The sequence below is a fragment of the Chrysochloris asiatica genome, unplaced genomic scaffold (assembly GCF_000296735.1).
Source record: "Chrysochloris asiatica unplaced genomic scaffold, ChrAsi1.0 scaffold00017, whole genome shotgun sequence".
NCBI lineage: Eukaryota > Metazoa > Chordata > Mammalia > Afrosoricida > Chrysochloridae > Chrysochloris > Chrysochloris asiatica.
Window position 1 is genome coordinate 16,844,751 of NW_006408535.1, and position 22,398 is coordinate 16,867,148.

The 22,398-nt window shown below is 38.0% G+C and overlaps 1 protein-coding gene across 1 annotated transcript in view; it reads right to left on the reverse strand.

Moving 5' to 3' along the window:
- The window catches only part of NUBPL (nucleotide binding protein-like), a 340,480-nt gene that overhangs the window by 40,835 nt on the left and 277,247 nt on the right, over positions 1 to 22,398 (reverse strand). The window contains exon 8 of the mRNA XM_006835362.1: positions 9,401 to 9,486. Coding sequence (XP_006835425.1) covers positions 9,401 to 9,486 — 86 coding nt within the window. The remainder of the gene's footprint in view (positions 1 to 9,400; positions 9,487 to 22,398) is intronic.

Consider the following 22,398-nt stretch of genomic DNA (forward strand, 5'->3'; position numbering starts at 1 on the left):
AAAAAAAAAAAAAAAAAAAAAAGAAAGCCTTTTTAACATCAATGGCAATAACCTTCCCAGAGAATCAAGACTACTTGATAATCAAAGAGTTAAAACAATGCTGGAGGATAAAAAGGAGAGAATAAATGTGTCACTTGTCTCCATTTTCATAGGAGACTACATATTTCTAATTTTTTCCCTTAGATTAAAGTTAGTAAATAAAATAGGATATTCAGGGTTCATTGGCAAACTAGATGCTACAAAGCTCCAGGAAAGAAATCAAGAGCACATGAGTTTTGAAGGCCTTGAGGTGAAGATGGGAAGCCCTAGGTCCTAAATTGATAACCTACTGCCATAAACAGTTACTTTGTTAGAAAAATAATAAACCACAAATTCGATCTTTATCAGACGGAGATCCTGTTGGGTCTTTGATAATGAAAATGGACACTGAAAAATGGGGGAAAAACCATTGAAAACAGTCATGCACTATTGAGGCTTTTGGATTCCTGGTATGGTGCTATAGGATCAGCCCTGGACTTCAAACCACAAGGTCAGCAGTTCAAATCCACCAACTGTTCCTTGGAACCCTTACACAGGATTGCTATGAGTCAGAATTGACTTGATGGCACTTAACAACAACATGTAGGCTTTATCACCTAATTCTTTTTAGAAGACAATATGATCACTAAATTTTACAAATAAATACTAAAAAAGTTCTAGATTATAGAAATATTTTTTTTTTAATTTGTTTTAACTAGTAGAAAAATAATTTCAGCAACTGGTATTAGGTTTTAATCTGCATATTTGCTGTCATGTCACACCACTACCAGCACCAGTGGTCATCAAGTTGATTCTAACTCAAGTGATGATGTGTTCAGAGTACAACTGTGCTCCACAGGGTTTCCAATGGCTGATTTTTTCAGGGGAAGCTTGATCTCCTGACTTTTCTTTCATGGTGTGTGCCTCTGGGTGGATTTGAAGTTTTAACCTGTTGGTTAGCAGCCAGGCTCATTAACTTTTTATATTCCCCAAGGATTTCTCATGGTACATATCTAGACTTATTTCTCAGGCTCCCTTAGGAACAAGCCGTGTGGTCACATGGCAGTTTTAGGTAGTAGAACACGAGTAGAAGTATTGTATCACCTCTATAAAAATCTCTCATTTTCCTGTCTCTGTGCTCTTTCCCTTCTGGCTGGATAAGAACAAAATCAAAGTTTCTTAGCCTAGCATTTAAGGCTCTAGCAAACCCGGCCCTAATATAGACATACTCAAATGTATCACCTCAACTACAGACAAACTGAACAGTCCTGAAGATAACCTGTGCTTTCTCGGTTCTTTTTAGACTAAATTATGTTCTTTCTCCAGATACGCCTATAATAACTCTACTCCACTCATTCATTCAGCATATAGTTAGAGAGCAGCTGTAAGTTCTAGGCACAGAGAAACATAGGTGGTTCCTATAATCATAGTTACAGAACTTGCAGTAAGATACTAAAAATGTCAAAATATGAACAAATGTGAAAAAAAAAATGGTTACAGAGGGATAAGAGAGTGCTATTGGATCACATAATAGGAAGAACTTACCTAGTTAGAGGTATCAGGGCAAGTCTCTCAGTCATTTACCAGGTAAAAAGTGAGAGTAAAAGTGAGACAAGGAAACAGACAAGGATCTTAGCACCAACACAGAGAAAAAGACGTCCCCTATAGCCAGCACTCTGAAATCAGACTTCGAGGTTCCTAAACTGTAAGAAAGGCAATTTCTGTTTGTTAAAGCCATCCATCTGTGGTGTTTTTGTTATAGCGAAATTAGATAACTAAGAATTTGGTATCAAGAGTGGGGTGCTGCTCTAACAGATACCTAAAATGTGGAAGTAGTTTTTGAATTGGGTAATGACTAGACACTGGAAGAGTTTCAAGGTGCCTAGTAGTAAAATGGACTCAAGCATGGCAACAGTAGTGAGGTTGGCCCAGGATCGAGCAGTGTTTCATTCTGCTGTGCATAAGGCACCTAACAACAACAATAGTAGTTAAAACCTAGATTGCCTTGAAAAGACTGTAGAATTATGGACATCAAGGCAATTCTGCTGAGAACTGAGAAGGAAGTAAGGAGAGCTGTAGAGCAAAATCTATTTTCTTAAAGAATAAATATGGCACCAGCAACAAAATGTTGCTGCAAATGTGAATATCAAATGTGTTTCTGCTAAGGCTATAAAAGAGAATGATGAGTATGTGAATGGACAATGGAGGAAGAGTGATGCTTTTTACACAGTGGCAAAGAACTTGTCTGAACTATGTTCAAATGTTTGATGGAAAGAACTTGTAAATGATGAACCTGATGAATTTTCTAAAGAAAATCTTAAAGGAGTCATATAGTTTCTCCTTGAAACTTACAAAAAAATGGGAGCACGAAGACATGGACTTAAGCATAAACTTTGCAAAATGAAAACAGAACTTTTAGATTTGGAAAAGTCTGTAGTACAAACTAAGGGCAACTGTATAGAATGTTCACCAAGCATAGGGCCATAATTTTTGTTAAAGAGCTTAAGCCTATGACAGATAGATCTAACCAACTACCACAGCAGAAAATCCATTAGCTTAGACCAAAAGAGACAGGGAAATTTTTAAAGAACACTGCCTGCCTCTTGGAATTCTACAGGTAGGGAAAGAACACCACCTCTCTTTTGGAATTCCCTAGGCAGAGAAAGAATGCTGTCTGCCTCTTAGAATTCTACAGGCAGGAAACAAGCCAAAGAAGCTGAATTTGTTGTCCTCTAAGAAATGAAAAGATCCATCCCTGAGGCAGCTCAGAGATCAGCAGAACTGTTAGAAGGAGCAGGAAGCAGTATCTTCTTGGTTTAAAAGGGTGAGGCTATAGTGTGCAGTCCTGGTGTGGCACTGTGGATTAATGTGCAAGACTGCAAAGTCAGTTTCAACTGCAAGGTTGGAGGTTCAAGCTCACCAGACATTCCTTGGAAACCCTATACAGAGTCGCTATGGGTTGGAACTGACTCGATCGCAAGTAACAACAACATACCCTCGTAGGTTTCAAAGAGTCAGATCTTTGCCAACTTAGTTGAGAGTATAGGGCTACAGTTAAGGTGTGCCAAAAGGATGAGGCTGCTGCTTAAAACTGAAAGGGCCATGCTCAAGGGGCAGAATAACGGGGCCTGTGTTGCACTGGAGGACCAGCACTGGACTGTGAACCACAAGGTCAGTATTTCAAACCTACTAGTTGCTCCTTGGAAATCCTATATAGGGTCGCTATAAGTCAGAACCGACTTGATGTCACTTAGCAACAAGAAGGACCAAAGTAGTAGGGTTGACACCCAGATGGACTAGGAGAATGGGACCACCCAAAACCAAGGATGTAGAGTTGTCATCCCAGTGGGCCTGGAAGGCATTGCTCAAACTCAGGGCTGAGGTTCCTCTGCTCAGAATCCAGAGCATGGTGAACACTTAGAGTCTGGAGGACAAGGTTGTTGCCTGGGTGTTGTGAGAGAAAAGAGGATTATTTTTGATCCTTGGGAGCTAATATAGATTGTCCTATTAGATTTTTTACTTGCTTGATGCCTGTTATCCCTTCTTTGCCTCCAATTTCTCCAATTTATAATGGAAATGTCTACCTTGTAATTTATATTTCATAGGTTCACACATGAAACAGAATTTTGCCCCAGGATGAAATGTGCCCAAAGTCTCACCCATGTTTGATTTAGATGATTCAGAAGATGAAATTTAGAACTTAGAGTTGATTTAAGATTCTTGGGGTGATGTGAGGATGTTTTGCACGTGGGAAGGACATGAAATTTTAGAGGTCAAAGGGTAGAATTAGGGATTGAAGTGTGTCCTCCCCACCAAAATATGTTTAAATCCTAACCTCTATTATAATTCCACTTGGGAATAGGTTGTATATTAATGAGGAAGAATCAGTGTTGGGTGTACCTTGAGTCAATCTCTTTGAGACATAAAAGGGATTCAATGTCAAGCTATAAGAAGTGTGTGTGTGCGGGGGGGGGGAAGTGGGGGAGCAGGGAAGTGAGGAGGTAGGAAGGGAGATGTCAAGCACATGAAGATCATGGACGAACAGAAGTTCAAAAGAAGCAAGGGCTTTCCTCCCAAGCTGATGGAGAGAGAGTGCCTTCTCACAGAGCAGTACCCTGAATTCAAATTTCTAACCTCCCCTACTGAGAGAAAATAAATTTCTGTTTGCTAAAGTTATTCACTTGCATTATTTCTGTTATATCTAGACAACTAAGACACCGTTCTTTGCTTATAGAAAGCACTCAGTATCAATTTATATTTGTGGAATAAATAAATATTACTGAATTAAAATGAACTAAGTAATACTTTTGGACTTCTGGTGTGGCACTGCAGGATAAATTGGTTTGAACTGTAAAGTCAGAATTTCAAACCTATCAGTTGATTCTTGCAAACCATATACAAAGTTGCTATGAGCTGGAACCAACTACCCCTTAACAACAACAATAACAAAAGATACTTTATGTGCCAAAGAAATAAGAAAGGAAATGCACTTTAATATAGCAACAGTATAAAAGCTAGGAAAGATATTACCTAAGAAAGAAGGGCCGTATAGTGTCAACCCCTATGGATTCAAAATTCAATAGTACTCAGACTTTCCTCGCATAAAGAAAGCAACTAAACTGCATAAAGATGACACAGTACAAAAAGTCATTATTAAAGTTGTGTAAGATTGAAGATATTTTATTATTTAAAAATTATTTTACCTATAAATACTAAGATAATCAGAGATTTTACAGAATCAGTATAATTACAGGTAGAGAACTGAGGATGTAATAGTTCAACTCTTCTTGCTTCTTGAGTTTTAAGAAATCATCTAAATTAACTTTAAAATGTTCTTGTAGACATTACTGAACTCTGTCTATACCAATGAATTCCAATGGCATCACTGTTTCCATGGTAACTAATGCACTTCTAAAGAGAAAAAAAACAATAGAGCAAGACTATAAGCCAAGGAAAAAATGGAATAAAGTGTGGTATAAAGAAAGCATAGCATTTCTCCTTTGCATTTATAGAATACTTTCAAATTTCAAATGCTTTGCTATTACTTAGAATCCCAGGCTCTTAAGAGCCAGTAGGCTATCAGGGGTCATCCCACTCATAACAAAGATCCTCTTTACATTGCTAAACCATGGTTGTACAAGTGCTTACACAGCTCAAGTTGGCCAAGTTCAATCTCATTCACACTTCAACACTACTGTGATCTACCCTATCTTGCTATGTAGGCTAAAGAGATGATTAAGACATTCTACCTCATTTATGAATTGGGCTGCAAACCGCAAGGTCAGCAGTTCGAAACTACCAGCTGTTCCGTGGGAGAAAGATGAGGCGTTCTGCTCCCGTAAAGATTTACAGCCTCGGAACCCTGGACAGGGTCGCTATGAGTCGGAACCGACTCCACAGCTAACAACAACAACAACAACAACAACCTCATTAAAAAAAATTTTTTTTTTAATTTAGGGGCAAGATAGGCATATAAATAATTAAAACATACGGATAATATATATATATAGTTGTTGTTGTTCTTGTTAAGTGCCGTCGAGTCAGTTCCGATCCAAAGTGACCCTGTACAGGGTTTCCTAGGAGCGGCTGGTGAGCTTGAACTGCTAACCTTGCAGTTCAAACGGCTTTGCAGTCTGGCGCATTAACCCACAGTGCCACACCAGGACTATATATATATCAGGGACCCTAAATTCCAAGTAGAAAGATTACGGTGTTCTAATGATTTTCATTTCCATTCTACGTTAGCCCCACACTCCCATGACACTTCTTGTAACTTGTCATGTCACAGAATTGCTCCAACATAAACTTACTGATCACAAACAGCTTTTTCACTCTCTTCCTAATCCTTGCACTAGTCTTAAAAGCCCCAACTTTTATCTTTCAGTGGCACCTGGACTGAGTATCTATTCTACTTCCACACTGCACAATGCAAGCTGCTGAGACCTAATGAAGGAAATTAACAGACACATAGATCGGTACCATAACAAACTTGTTACTATTTAATTACATTTTTCCACAAAATTTCTGAAGCTCCCTCAGAAAGTACTTCATGAAAAATATAGGTCATTGGGTAGGAAATCTCATAACACTAAATCTACTTCCTCAAAGTCCACACCTGCTGACCAAGAACGTGTTCCTTCATTGTTTCTTCCAGTCTCAGAAGAATGAGACTGGCTATTCTTTCTGCCCAAGGATAACTTAAACAGTTACCCTCCACCCTGTTAAGAAATCTCTTACCTTCACACACTTGCTGATTCTCCAACTGTCGTTAATTTCTGTAGCCACTTCTTCCTTGTCAACTATTATTCTCTCTTGCCTTTCATTCTAGTTCTTAGCCTACTAAATCTCAGTTATTTTTTCTCCACTTATATGTTACTAAAAGGGACCCTTGAGGTGCAGTGGATTAAGGGTTGGACTATTAAGCAAAAGGTCAGCAGTTCAAACCAACAAGCTGCTTTCTCTTGGGATAAAGATGAGACAGTATGCTCCATACAGATGTACAGCCTCAGAAACCCTGTGGAGTAGTTTGACTCTGTTCTATAAGATTGTTGTGAGCTGGAACACACTCAACAGTAGTAGTCTTTATTCCTAGAATCTGTTCTCACTCCTCTTATTTTAAATCACCTATAAAAATTGATAACATTTAAATTTTTCTTGCTTATAGATTTTTCTGATAATCTTAGAAATGATCATTGGTCCTCTCTCCCTGCCAAAAAATACACATTATGCACACAAACAAAAATCTTTACCAATGGATAAATTAACAGCATCATCACAGATGATGAAGAAACTAAAGTGGTCAAGATTTCATTCTTCTTGGAACAATAATTAAAGCTCATGAACACAGGAGTCAAGAAAACAAGCAATCCATTGCACTGAGACAATCTGCTGCAAAAGAGCTCTTTAAAGTGTTACAAAGCAAAAGTGTCACTTTGATGCCTAAGGTGTACCTGACCCAAGCCATGCTATTTTCAGTTATCTCCTATATATGTGAAAGCTGGACAACGAAAAAGAAAGACCAAAGAAGACCTGACATATTTGAATTGTGGTGCTGGCTGGCAAAGAATATGGACTTCCAGAAGATTGAAAAAAAAATCTGTCCTGGAAAAGTTATAGCCAGAATATTTCTTGGAAGTGAAATTGGAGCGACTTTGTCTTGCTTACTTTAGACACATCATCAGGAAGGACTTATCACTGGAGAAAGACATTAAACTTGGTAAAGTAGAGAGTGCAAAAAAGAGGAGCCCCTCAACGAGATGCACACCCTGGCTGCAACAACAGGCTCAAAAAATAGAGTTCCTAGTTGGCCTCAACAGTTACCAACTAGAAGCCAAAAGGTTGGTAGTTTGAACTCATTCAGTGGCACCTTAGAAGACAAGCCTAGCAATCGGCCTTGAAAGTCCTATGGAGCAGTTCTACTCTATGCATGGGGTTGCAATGAGTCAGAATCAACTTAATGGCAATTAACAGCAATAACAACAACCCATACTGTTGTTGTTGAGGGCCATCAAGAGTCAGTTCTGATGCAAAGAGCAAATAAACATTCAGTTACAGTAGGTTCAGAGATAGCATTGATCGTGAAGGTGGTGCAGGACCAGACAAGGGTTCATTTTATTATCTGTAAGGTCACTATCTCAGTGGCACCTAACAACATGCATAAAACCAAACTTTGTGATTGTTGTTGCTAAGTACCATCAAGTCAGTTCTGATTTATAGCGACCCTGTATAGCGTTGCCAAAGAGCAGCTGGTGGGTTTAAGTCGTCAACTTTGTGGTTAGCAGTTTAGTGTTTATCCTACAGCATCACACCAGGAGTTCATAGCCACATTATTTTGTATTTAATATCAGAGGATTTGAAGTCCTGATGTGGCATCGTAGAATAAGCACTGGACTGCTAAGTGCAAGGTTCAAGAGCTAGCAGTGATGTAGATGCTTTATTCATTCAGTTTTCTATTTAAGGGGGCACTTGATTATCATTGCTTTAACATTTTATCAACTTACAATTCACAACATAAAACACCAAGGGATTTTTGATCCTTCATTTATCCACATATAAAATCTGTGAATGAAATGCATTCTGAACACAATTTTGATCCCGCTAGTGAGAATATCCTCAGAATACTTGAAGGTCAATATACAGACATATTCCTTATCAAGCTCCTTCATTTTCACAAAAGGTTGTCTATTCAATCCAGAGCTCCATAACTAGTCAAAACCCACAGCTCTGCACTAACTGGCAAGGGAGAAAAGCTGCACTGGGGTATTTGTCAAGGAAGATCATCTCAACTCCTTTACTATTATAGTTACTATTTTATACTTTTTGGAAAGCCATTCATTCTAACACATCATTGGATCTTATCTGGTGTCAGGTCTCACGGAAGAATCTGGTGACAGTTATGAATCTTCTCTAGCACACTTGATTGAGCACATAATTTTGGAGGATGGATGACAGGACTTCAGAATCTAATCCATGGATTGAAGTTCAAAAGGCTTTGCTTTATAACCTTTAAAATCTGTCCCTGAATTAACCAAGACCGCTCGAGAGCCACATAGTTGGATGCATCTCATTGGCCTTGTACTAAAATGTTTGTTCTAAATTGTATGCTGGCAGAATTCCATTTGTTTTTGCTGAGGAACACTCAAAGGAAGAATGCTCTATTTGCTCTAAAGAATGTAATGAGGATGTGTTCAGTGCTTAGTTTCCTCTTTCTGAGAACCTAGGGGAGACAATGCCTCTCTGGTCTCAGCTCTGCTTCTCCTGAGCATTCAGCTCTTTTGAGGGGAAATGGGTAGTTTGGTATACTATGGCTCCTTCCTTTAGGCTGCTAAAAAATTCATTGGCTTACCTCTAACGATTTAAGTCTCTTAACAGCATACATTTTGTTTACTGACTTCACTCTTGAAGTGATACTGTTTCTCACTTTATCCATATTATTTATTTTTAGCTGGTTTTATTTTACCACAGTGTGTAGAAACCTCCTTACTCTTCAGAAGAATGTGGCTATATATGCATTAAATTGTAGGATACAAAAGGAAAAGAGCTATCTTTTTCACCTGTTTCACCATGGGTGATATTCTCAACTCTAGCTCTCTGACCATTTCCTAAAATACTCTTGCTTTTGTTCTTGTTTTTTTAGTGATAGATTATTGGAGAGAAATAATACCTGAAGTATGTTTTAAAATTACTTTTGGTGAACACAGCATGTATACGTGTGCATGCTAATATGTGTGTTTTAAAGTAAGCTTAGAGATGAATAGGATTTTGACTACATTTTCATATAGATTTTTGCACAAAACTAAATTAAAGCTTGATTTTTAAAACAATTTGCCCTCTACTTGAAACAGTTTCACATTTTTGCAAAAGTGAGGCTGTAAACGCTTACAGGTACGTGGACTTTCCGAAACATCTCAGCACTCTTGCGTGCATCCATGAGTGCAATGTCCTGGGGCGTGGAGACAATCACAGCACCTACCAAAAGAGAAACAAAACACAGATAATGCTATTTTCATTCTCGATGAGGAGAGTCCTGATTTTATGTTGCCTTCATTCTAAAAGAACCTATTACACTATGTATTTAGGTAATTCGTATAAGTTTTACATAAGTGAATGAATGCCTTTGCCTTTCTTTAACTCATCACCTCTAAACCACAGCTAACTAACTGCCCAGTGATTCAGCATCAAAGGCATACCATGACAATTTTCTTCCCATTCCACCAATGTACTGGTTAGATGCATCAAGGCAGGCCTTTCAAGACGCTAATAATCTACTTGAGGAAACCAACAATGAAGGTTTGCAAATAATGTGCTGAGCAACACAACAGAGATATGGAAAGAGTACCATGGAGTTATTAAGGAGAAATGGGAAGAAAAATAACTAGTTAAATCTGCGGGGAAGGAAGAGAAGCAAGAGAGAAGGAGTAGCAATTGGGAAAAAGCCCAAGTTGAGTTCTGAAAGTTCGTATTATAAAAAAATTACTAGTGTGAAACACACTGTGGAGAACAAACAGGAGGTTGTTGCAGAAATTAAGATGTAAAATAAAGTTGGGTAAACTAAAGCAGCACTGATTGGATAAAAACGGAGGCTTACTGGATCACCCTGTTAGCCCACAGAAACCAGATGGTTTGAGAGTATGTTTTGAGAGAAAGCACAGAACAAGTTTTTCTTTAAGTAGAAACTCGAGAGGCCTAGTTTATGATTTCAGAGTCTCTGAATTTCTTAAATTTTGTGGTTTCTTTTAAAATATAGTTTAAAAGTTTTAAACATAAACACTATACATCATCGTTATCTATAACAAAGTACACATTGGCATGACATTTTAAAGTGTCAAACCATCAAGTTTTTAAGTGGCAGTACTTTGTGACAGCTAATAAAAATAGAGGCAGGGTTAACAATAAAGAAATGACTGCACCAAGTAAAGGGCAAATGATAACATATTGTCTGAAGGAATATTCTGAATAAGTTAGAATAGAGAAAAGTAGTAGAAAAGCAAGTTATCATGGGGTAATTCAGACATACCAAACTTGAAATAATCTGTGTTAACAGTTGTTGTTATTAAGTGCCGTGGAGTCAGTTCCAACTCAGAATGCACCTACATAGGGTTCCCAACGGTAGCTGGTGAGTTTGAATCACCAATCTTGTGGTTCTAACCAATCTTGAGATCTAGTCCTTAGCTTACAGTGTTTATCTTTGTAGTTGGTTATTTAATTTTTTTTAATTATATAAACTTTACAGCCTTCTGGTGGCATGGTGGATTACATGTTCAGCTGCTAACTGCAAAGTCAGCAGTTAAGCTCTACCAGTTGTTCTGTGGGAGAATGATGAAGCGTTCTGTTCCCATAAAGGCTATTTCCTTAACTATTTAGTTAGGTCATTCTCTAATCCATTAGTCTTCACAAGCACTCTTAGCTTCATATGGTCATTATTTTAAATAGCTTTTGATAATACCAGTATCTCATTACACAATACAACTGCTTGAACAAATACGATTTTTCTCAAACAAAACGTGCTACAGTGCCTTGCACAAGAATGGCACAGCAAGGATTGGTGACTTAAACCATTTTCCTAGATAACTATAACATGAACTCTTATTTGGTAACTCCTTGAACTAGGCATCAAGAGCTGAATTCAGCTTTCATTGACTGTATTACTGTACTATATAACCTTGAATAATGTACTAGATCTCAAATAACTGTTCTATAAAAATGAACCTATTTTCATTATCTATTTAGCTTAAAGAATTTTTCCATACAAATTAAAAAATAATGTAGAAGTGTTATAGAAATATAAGAGTCTAGAAAGAGGAATTAAAGTGACTAGGTTTTCTCTTTCCACTACCACAGTATCACAGATAAGCATCCCTGACATCTGAGTTTCTTTGCCACAGTATTCTCAATAGCACCATTCAGACATCAGTTAATAACAACTTTTGACAAAGACAATGATCACCTTCCATGTCCTATCAAATGCTCAAAAAAAAAAGTAAACATTCCACTGGTAATACCAATCATGTTTATAAAAATTCTTTGGTGTAAGACTTTTGTGTATGTGCCAGTGTGTTGTACTGTGGTAGCATGCATGTCATTACGCTGCTGGAAGTCATGCCACCAGTATGTCAAGTAGTAACAGAGTCACCAATGCCTGGCAGGTATCAGCAGAGCTTCCAAAGACAGACTAGGAAGAAAGGCTTGGCTACCTAATTTCAAAAATTATTCAATGAAAACCTTATAGATCACAAAACACTGTCCAACTCACTCGCTTTGCATTTGCTATTGTTGTTGCTGTTAGGTAATGTTGAGTTAGCTCTAACTTACAGCAACCCTATGCACAGCAGAACAAAACACGGCCTGGTCCTGTGCCATCCTCACAATTATTGTTACGCTTGATCCCACTGCTGCTGACAGTGTGTCACTCCATCTCATTGGAGGTCTTCTTCTTTTTCACTGACCCTCCACTTTACCAAGCATGATAATCTTCTCCAGGGATTGGTCCCTTCTGATAGCATGTTTGAAGTATGGGAGACAAAATCTCACCATTCTGGCTTTTAAGAAGCATTCTGGCTATACTTCTTCCAAGACAGATTTGTTTATTCTTCTGGAGATCCATGGAACTGCTAATATTTTTCTCCAAAACCATAACTCAAATACATTAATTCTTCTAGAGTTTTCCTTATTCATTGTCCAACTTTCACATGCACGAGGTTACTGAAAATATCATGGCTTAGATCAGGTACATTTTAGTCCTCAAAGCAGTATCTTTGCTCTTGAATGCTTTAAAGAAGTCTTGTGAAGCAGATTTGCCAAATGCAATCAATGTTGTTTGATTTCCTGGCTGCATTTGTCATTGTTCTTGTTGTTAAGTGCCGTTAAGTGGGTCCTCACTCATAATGACCCTGCATAGGGTTTCCAAGGGGCAGCTGGTAGGTTAGTACATCCAACCTTGTGGTTAGAAGTCCAATGTTTATCCTACAGTGCCACACTGGAGGGATCCATCACTAGATCCTAGAAGCAGAGAAAGGAAACCCTCAGATGGAATGACACAAGGAAGCAACAACAGACTCAAACACAATAGCAACTATTAGGATGATGTAAAACCAGGCAATGTTTTACAATGCTGTACACAGTGTCTCCATCAGTTAGAGTTTACTCACTGACAGCTATCTGTCTACCTATGTATCTCTAAGTCCTTCAGCAATGCAATCAGCTGTTAGAACCACTAAAAAATAAAATAAAATTCTAGTCCTTCTTGGAGTATACAAAACATAAACAGCCCACTCATAAATCACTAACTCTTTTGTTACACTAAAACTTGGCATGTCACTTTAATAAACCATGTGAGATCCCTTAGAATGAATGATGAATGATAACGAAATCAAGATTAAAAAACAAACAAACAAAAAAAAAAAACCTCCAGGAAAATTAGATTCACTTACTAGAATATACATCACAACTGAGATCTTTTTATTTAAAAAAATGGTGCCCACATCAAGGATCATTCTTATCCCCTATGTACACAGGGTTGATAGGGATGGGCAACTTAGACATTGGCTATCTAAAATGGAGAGGGCAATAAAGGCATGAAGTGACTGGCTTATAAGTTTTCAAGAGGGAGTTAAGTTTCAGAGTGTGCAGGGAAAGATAGAATCCCCACTGAATAGTTTTCATCTTGTCTAGAGGGGTCTGGTGAAAAGATATGAGGATAAGATTCTTATGATTAAACAGTAATTGTTATCATGACTAATTGCAACGGTCACAATAGTAAAGTAGAAGTTCTGTAACAAAAAGTGGGGAGTAATTAATCTTACATCCAGGAACAGAGGACCTAGGACTATCAAGGGAGAAGAGCGTAAGTGCAATGTGGGACCCTATCCAGAAAAGCAGCAACACCAGAGATGGAAGCAGAGATGAGGATATGTAGAAATAGAGCAATTGAGGACTCTATACTCATGGAAAGAGAAAGGCTATATGCTGGCAGCCAGGAGGCTGGCTTGCAGAATGTGCCCTTTGGTTGTTTAAATTATTATATATTCCTGAGTGTTTTTATGTACATTCAAAAATACCCCAGAGAAAATAGAAGCAAATACTGTTGAACGATGATGCATGGAAGGGATTGTAATCATTGCAATGAAATTAAAAACAACAGGATGAGTGTAAAACCAATTGCTCCCATGTAAATTGTCACTAAATTTACAATAAAAACTTAAAAAAAAAAAAAAGAAAAGAAAAGAAAAGAATGGTGTCGACATTTTCTTGTTATCACAGCTTTCAGCTTAAAATATGGTCTCCAAAATTGTAAATGATATTGTATTTTATCTTTATGGTGCTTGGTAAAGTTTAAGTTTTTTGGTGTTTTTTTTTTTTAATGGCTCAAGGAACATGAACTACTATGAACTAGCCAATATGAACTAACTACATCACTGTGATGTCACTTTAGTTTTGTGATTGAGTTTGTAAGAAAACTTGTGCTCCCTCTACTGACCAAAAGAAAATGTCAGCGGAAACAAAAAGAATGTTTACTTTGCAGTAAGTAGAATTCTTTTCTGGGAGAGGAGAAAGTACCATAAAACACATCTTTCAAAAACTCCATTGAGAATTCTATGCTTCCAAGATAAATGTCTAAGTACAAGGAATAAAATAATGGCTTTTTAATGTTATTATCCAAGATACAATATTTCTAAGAAGCTTTTTATCAACTAAAATTTATTATGAAAAGTTATTTTCTGGAGGATTCTAGCAAATGTGTAAACATCCTAAGAATATTTAGTGTACTGTCCTAATTGTTAAATATCTTGACTATTAGGAGGAAAATCTATTTGTAACTACATTATCTGGATCTGGGTCAGAGTTCAGAGTAGTGAGACATTTAAAACTGATTATTCCAGATGTTAGGCAGATCATCATAATTATACTAGTGTAGAATTACTCAACTGTGCCATTCTAAGTCTCTAAGGCATGGACTGTATCTAATTCTCATGCCTGATGGAGAATTTCAGTATTGGAACCCAAGAAATATTTAAAACTAAATTTGCTCAAAATAAACCTGGAGGAACAATTCTATATCTTAAAACTCTTGAACACATCAGTAAAAATCAACCAAAACTTAAAAGCACACACTAACTGCTATTCTTAATGTGCACAGACCCTAATATTTAATGTTACTGATTCTCTTTGATATATTCAAAGATTTACTTGCAGTAAAGGGAAACAATTATTTAGCTTCTGCTGGCTTAACATAAACAATGCCAAACATATCAGGTAAATGTTTAACTACAGAATCGATTTTGGCTTTGGTGCTTTTCAATTCTCTCATCTTTCCCCTCTACCAACCCCAAACTTCCTGAGTAACAAACATTATTTGCTGTAAAATGAAGAAATGTACACTGACATTAGTTTCCGCTAGCATAGTGGGTTACAAGTTGGACTGCAAACTCTAAGGTCAGCAGTTTTATCCTACTAGTCACTCCACGGGAGAAGGATGAGGTTTTCTGCTCCCCTAGAGGTTTAGAGACTCAGAAACCCTATACAGGAATGCTGTATCAGAACTAACCCGACAGCGCACCACCACCACCACTGCCACCAAGTAAAAGTTGATTAAAAAGGTCAGTTCACTTCAGAAAGTACTCAGACTGAGTTTCAACAGGAAATATAAATAATTCCTTGATGATTCACTGCTTTGGACTCTTAAGCTCTCTTCCAACAGAATTAACATTAGTTACAAAGTCTATTAATTTAAGGTCAATCATTACTCACCTCAGAAATGAGTTTTGTTATTGGAACTTATGTCATTTTTGTCAAAAGCAACTATCAAACACAATTAATGAAAACCGTAGTATTTTAAAGTTACTGTTAAGAGAGACCAAACACTTGTACTTTGGAACTTTAATAAAAATTACAAGTTCATAAAAAGAATCTGTATGGAGGTCTACTGAAGGACAAAGACTGGCTCTTTAATATAATGGAATCAACAAATAGTGAGCCTCCAGAATGCTTTAATAGGTTTTAAAGAGTGTGTGCTGGAACCAGATAACTTATTCACTGATTCGTGCTCATTTGCGCACATTAATGCTCATTTTTTCTTCCTCTGATTATTTCCAGAAAGTTAAGATAAAATCTTCCCACCTTTGCAGTCTTGAGTCCATCTTTATGTTGATGAATAAACATCTTGGGGAGCCTACTTGTTGTACAGCATGTTGTTGTTGTTATGTACGATGGAGTCAGTTCTGACTCATAGTGACCCTGCACAGGGTTTCCGAGGCTGTAAATCTTTACGGGAGCAGAAAGCCTCATCTTTTTCCCACGGAACAGCTGGTAGTTTCGAACTGCTGACCTTGCGGTTCACAGCCGATTTGTAACCACTATGCTACCATATGTCTCTATAATTCAGAAAATGTTGGTCCTCTGTGAGCATTTGTTCATATGAGACTTACATTCAACATTTTGCATTTCAAATTCTATTAGATGCAAATATAGCTCAACCTGCCTGTGTTCTCAATGGGCTACTACCAAACGCTGGTTTAGTAATGGAACAGACTCCTTATTATATTCTTTCTACAGACAGAATTGCTATTCCTTGATTACCCAACTTTACTTAATCAGGTGTATTTTAGGAGACGGAGAAGCAGAGCCTTATACTTTATATAGAAAAGCTTTGAGATGTGAAGTCATATTTCAGATAAATATTAAATATCTACAATCTATGACCAAGTGCATTTTTTTTAACTTTTTCTTAAAATAAATGTTTAATGGGGTTCAAAGCATTTTAAAATATGACCTTTAACTACACATTTGTCATTATACTATTTAATGAATTTAGGACCTCAAGTTTTAATGATATAATCTACCATGAAGAACATAACAAGAAAATTTTAAATGACAAAACTAAATGAACTAATTTAGGAACTTCCTCTCCAAACACAGGGTAGACATATGTTGGGTTGGTGTAAACAAATGACTCTGACACTTGACTATGTAAGAATAATCTGGGGGAAACTTGAAAAAATCCTGAGCCTCTTTTTAATATTGTTGTTGTCAGGTGCCATAGAGTTGGAACCGACTCATAGCGACCCTATGCACAGCAGAACGAAACAATGTCCGATCCTGGGCCAACCTCACCACCGCTGCCACACTTCAGTCCATCAATGATGCCACCTGGCCAATCCATCTCATTAGGGGTCTTCCTCTTTTACTCTGACCCTCTACCTTACCCAGCATGACATCCTTCTCCAGCAACTGTTTCCTCCGGACAATATGTCCAAAGTATGAGAGATGAAGCTTAGCCATCTTGGCCTCCAAGGAGCACTCTGGCTGCACTTCTTCAAACAGATCTATTGGTTCTTTTGGCAGTCTATGGCACTTTCAGTATTCTCCTCCAACGCCACAACTTAAAGGTATCAATTCTTCTACGATCTTCCTTATTCACTGTCCAGCTTTCGCATCCATACGAGGCTACTGAAAACACCATGGCCTGGGTCAGGCACACCTTAGTCCTCAAGCTGACATTTCTGCTCTTCAATACTTTAAAAAGTTCCTGTGCAGCAGATTTGCCCAATGCAATACGTCGTCTGATCTCTTGACTGCTGTTTCTGCAAGTGTTGATAGTTGATTCAAGAAGAATGAAGTCCTTGACAACTTTAGTCTTTTCTCCATCGATAAGAATGTTGTTTATTGGTCCAGTGGTGAGGATTTTTGTTTTCTTGACATTGAGATGTAATCCATATCGAAGGCTGTGCTCTTTGATCTTCATAAGTAAATGTTTCAAGTCCTCTTCACTTTCAGCAAGCAAGGTTGTATCATCTGCATATCGCAGGTTGTTAATGAGTCTTCCTCCAATCCTGATGCCACGTTTTTCTTCATAGAACCCAGCTTCTCTATTATTTGCTCAGCATACAGGTTGAATAAGTATGGCGAAAGAATACAACCCTGTCTCACACCTTTCCCAATTTTAAAACATTCAGTGTTCCCATGTTCTGTTCGAACAACTGCTTCTTGGTCTAGGTACAGATTTCTTAGAAGTACAATTAAGTGTTCTGGAATACTCATACTTCTCAATGTTGTCCATAGCTTGTCATGATCCACACAATCGAAAGCCTCTGCGTAGTCAATAAAGCATAGGTAAACATCCTTCTGGTATTCTCTGCTTTCAGCCAAGATCCATGGGACATCAGCAATGATATCTCTCATTCCACAGCCTCTTCTGAATCCAGCTTGAACCTCTGGAAGTTCTCTGTCAATGTATGATTGCAGCCGTTTCTGTATTACCTTTAGCAAAACTTTACTCGCTTTCACACTTTTTCTTTAATTTAACTGATACACAAATCATACGTTGTATGTTAAGTTAAATATAAAAAAGCCCTAAATAGTTTATTTTTTTTTCCTGAATTTAAGTTGGAAGTATTGTTACTCATCAAACAAAGGTTTTCTATTTTACTTTATCAATTTCATGCCCGAACTAACAAAAACTGAAATTTCAAATTGAAATATCAGGAATGCCCTGAAAGATGAAACTCGGAAATAGAGTTTTCAGTCTTAACTGGTAGACTGCAACTTGTGTGACAACAGAACAAATTTATTTTGGAATATATTTGTATGTTGTTGTTGTGTGCCGTGGAGTCTGTTCCGACTCATAGTGACCCTGTACAGGGTTTCCGAGGCTGTAAATATTTACGGGAGCAGAAAGGCTCATCTTTCTCCCGCGGAACAGCTGGTAGTTTTGAACTGCTGACCTTGCGGTTCGCAGCTCGATTCGTAACCACTACGCTACCAGAGTTCCTTATTTTTATAGTGTGATGAATAAAGCAATAACTCCCTTTTGTACCATGCAGGACTTGCCAAGTATTCATTAATTAGAACATCTGCAGGAGATACATTACAGTTGGAAGAAGCCCAAAGTTGCCTGATACCTTGAAGATTCAATTCTGGAAACTGAAAATATAAATGGGAATTCAATATCCTGAATACTAGAAAAAGCTGTTACATAATTCTTCCACCTTTAAGGTAAATGCATGTTTCTGACTTTACAGCGTGAGGTCATTATAAATTGTAAAATTGTAGGGGAAATAAAGTAACCAAATATCTTTTGGGGAGTTTCTAATTGATTTCCAAAAGGTAAGTAGTAGACCACTTTTAAAGGATCACTCTCATAAATCTGAAAACAATTAAGGAAAGGAAAAAAAACAGCAATAGTGATTTGAAAACAAAGTATTAAAAAAGATTTTAAGTAATTTGTCTAAGTGAAAAGGAGCTATGGTGGTACCATGGGTTAAGCGATGGGCTGCTTATCAAAATGTTGGGACCAACTCCATGGCAGTGGGAGGGTATCTAAGTGAAATCACTATGTTTCATTTACTTTGAAAGTATAAATACCAGACAATCAAGGAAACATTTTTCAACAATGTCCACTGACTTACTTAACATGGCAATATGATACTTATCCTCCATCTCCAAAGAGCTCTGATAGTCTAGTGGTTACGAATTGGGCTGCTAACCTCAAGATCAGCAGTTCAAAACTACCAGCTGTTCTGTGGGAGAAAGACGAGGCTTTCTCCTCCCGTAAAGAATTACAGCCTCTGAAACCCTATACAGGGTCGCTATGAATAGGAATCGACTCCACAGCACACCACCACCTCCATCCTCAATAGATTTTCGTATTATAAAACCCATTGTCCAAATTGGCAGTCAAAAAGTGTTACTAAAAAAGAGATCTGATTAGGCCAAGTAAACTGCTGATAGGGGTAAAATATTAAGTGGACATACATAGATTTTTTTCTTAGTTATTTTTGATAAATAACTAAATACAAGTTCAGTTACTGTGGTGAGACGCCCAAAATCTTTCACAAGCTGTACATGCCTTCCACTAGAAACAATGCCTGCAATACCAAGGTGGTTAAATTGAAAATCCCTACCCCATCTCATTTAAATGACTGTGAGACAGAAAGGCCCCTGGCTCTCCATTTTTCTTTAAGAGTTCAGACACTTTTTATAGGATGGTCTTGTGAAGAAGTAGAGTCCTGGTGTGGCACTGTGGGTTAATGCACTGGACTGCAAAGTCAGTTTGAACCACAAGATAAGCAGTTCAGGTTCACCAGCCACTCCTCAAAACCCTATATAGGGTCACTATGAATCGGAGCCGACTCGATGGCACTTAACAACAACAACAACAACAACAAGTGAGGAAGAAGAAGTTCTGTCATGGCACTGTAGGATATGCACTAGATTTCAAGGTCACTTTGAACTGCAAGGCTGGTGGTTCAAACTCATCAGCTGCTCCTAAGAAACCCTATACAGGGTTACTATGAGTTGGAACACTGACTCAAGGGCACTTAACAACAACAGTGAGATAGAAAGGACATCAACTCATTTTCATAATGTAACACTTGTCTTGCAGCGCTGCTTCTCTTGATATTAACTAGGATTCTGCTAGACAAAGTAACTTCTCTTATTGTTATTATGTGGCATGAGTTTGAACCACCAACCCTGAGGTTCAAACCAACCTTTCACCCAATTACTTATCCTACAGTGTCATATCAGGACTCCTCTATGAGATAAGAAATCAGAACAGAACCCACACTAGAATTGCCTTGCTGTTTTCTGTGCCGTTGCCTAGAAGAAAGAGAAGAGAATAAAAAAGGGACCATAAGGTTTCCATCTCAGCCACTCAGTCTTTACCTCTTCTGTTATACGAACAACTTCAAAACTTTTCACTTCTGTGTCAATTTTAACTTGATAAAGCAAAAAGGCACTTTTTTTTCATAACTCTATCAAAATAAACCCTTCTGTCCATTACTCCCCAGTCCACAAGATATACTTTCATTGCTGCTTATCTACAATGTAAATATTTTATTGCTAAATTTGCCATATGAATATCACTAATTTGACTATAAGCTTTTTGTTGCTGTTGTTGTCAAGCATCGTCTAATGGATTCTGACCCATAGCGACCCTCAACAGGGTTTCCAGGGAACTGCTGGTAAGCTTGAACCACCGACCTTGAAGTTCAAATGACTGCAGTCTGACGCAAAATGGTATTTACTTGCTTTGTAATTCAAGCCTTTTACTCCCAATTATAATGATGATTAGCACAAGCCTTTAACTCACAATTGTAATGATGACTTAAAGAAGGGAAGCTGTGCTGGTTACTTGCTGAGTGACTCCTACCCCCCACCCCCACCCCACCTACCCAGATCCATCTTCCATCCCTCTCTATACTGATCGGAATCACAGTAGCTGATCTCTGTGGACTGGACCACTTAGTTTCCTTGCCTTCTGGCTTCCAATTGGGATCTGTCACTGGGATATACCAGCAAGAGAGCAACCAGAGTGTGAGAGGAGAGAGCGACTAGTCGGAGCATTATTACCTGGAAATGACTGTGTTCCTCTGGCCATAACTCCCCTCAGGAAGCTCCTCTCCCATGGCTCCAGCAGTCACCAGATTCCACTAACACTGCTTACAACCCTTATCCCTTCAGGCTGACCGGCAGCAACTACGACTATCAATAGTCCCTTGGTGCTTCATTATCTCTGGGTGATTTCATTAATGATGCCTATACCTCCATAATGAGTCCTTTCATTAAACTCTCTTCTCTTACTATCTTCAAAAGTATGCCATTTGTTTTCTGGCCAGACCCTAATACAGCATTCCTCCTATAACTTACATAAATTATGGTATAAAGAAAGTATGCTTCACATATTTTAGGTGAAGCATATAGTCTTCAAATCAAATTAATATAGTCTTCAGATATCCATACAGAGGGAAGGAAGTTAAAAGGAAGGAAGAAAAAAAAATTGGGGGATAATTATTAGAATTGGTTGAAAGTCAATCATTTCAAGAGTTAGCATATGATTAAGAATTGATGGCACTGAAGGAAGAAGTCCAAGCTGCACTGAAGGCTATGGCAAAAAACAAAGCTCTCAAAATTGACAGAATACAAATTGAAATATTCCAACAAATTGATGTAGCTCTGGAGGCACTCACTTGTGTATGTGAAGAAATTTAGAAGACAGCTACCTGGGCAACTAACTGGAAAAGATCCTTATTTGTGCCCATTCCAAAGAAAGGTGACCTAATGAATGCATAAGTCGTTGAGTAGTATCATGCAAGTGAACATCACATACAAGTTAAAAAAACAAAAAAAAAAAAAAAGTAGAATTTTCTTTGTTAAAGATAATTTTTAAATGATTGCATCTGGTGGACGTGTAGCAAAGAGCTCCGCCAACAACAACACAGAATACTCTACCAAGCAGGCTCAGGGGATGGTCCTAGAACTCTGAACCACATATAAAGGAATATTTAGAAGCTCGGAAGGCTTACAGCTGGGGGAATTTGTGGCAGAAGCAAGAAACCCATTGCTATCTAGTTCGGGACGCTCAACTGCTCCAGGAGCCGCCATCTTGATTGAGACCACGTGGAGAAGGATCAGAGTGGCCACAGACACCTGGCAGAACCGCTGAGTTAGGTGTGGACATTCTTTTCTTTTGGTAGCTGTTCATTGGTCCCTTGCTGTCTGTGCACCTCCATTCTGGTGACTGTAGGGGTGCCTGAGCTAGTGGGCACCACAGCCCCACCCTCAAAAGGTTCTACTACACATGTACACAGATCTCCTTGAAATTTAAAGAGACAGTTTCCAATTAAAACCAAACAGTCACAGGCTACCCTGAACTGTTTACAACTAGAAAAAAGGCCTGAACGAAAAATTGTGGAGTGGGACAAGTAGACAAAAGAGGAAATAGGCCAAAAATTAAATCCTAAGTAATGTCAAAACAACCAATAGTGGTATCTTGAAATTTCTCAGGAAGAAGAGTGAAAAGGGAAGCCCATTTCCTGATCACATCTACCTGGAGGTATTCAGAAAGCATAAAAAAATACCAAAATACATACCTATCTAAGTACT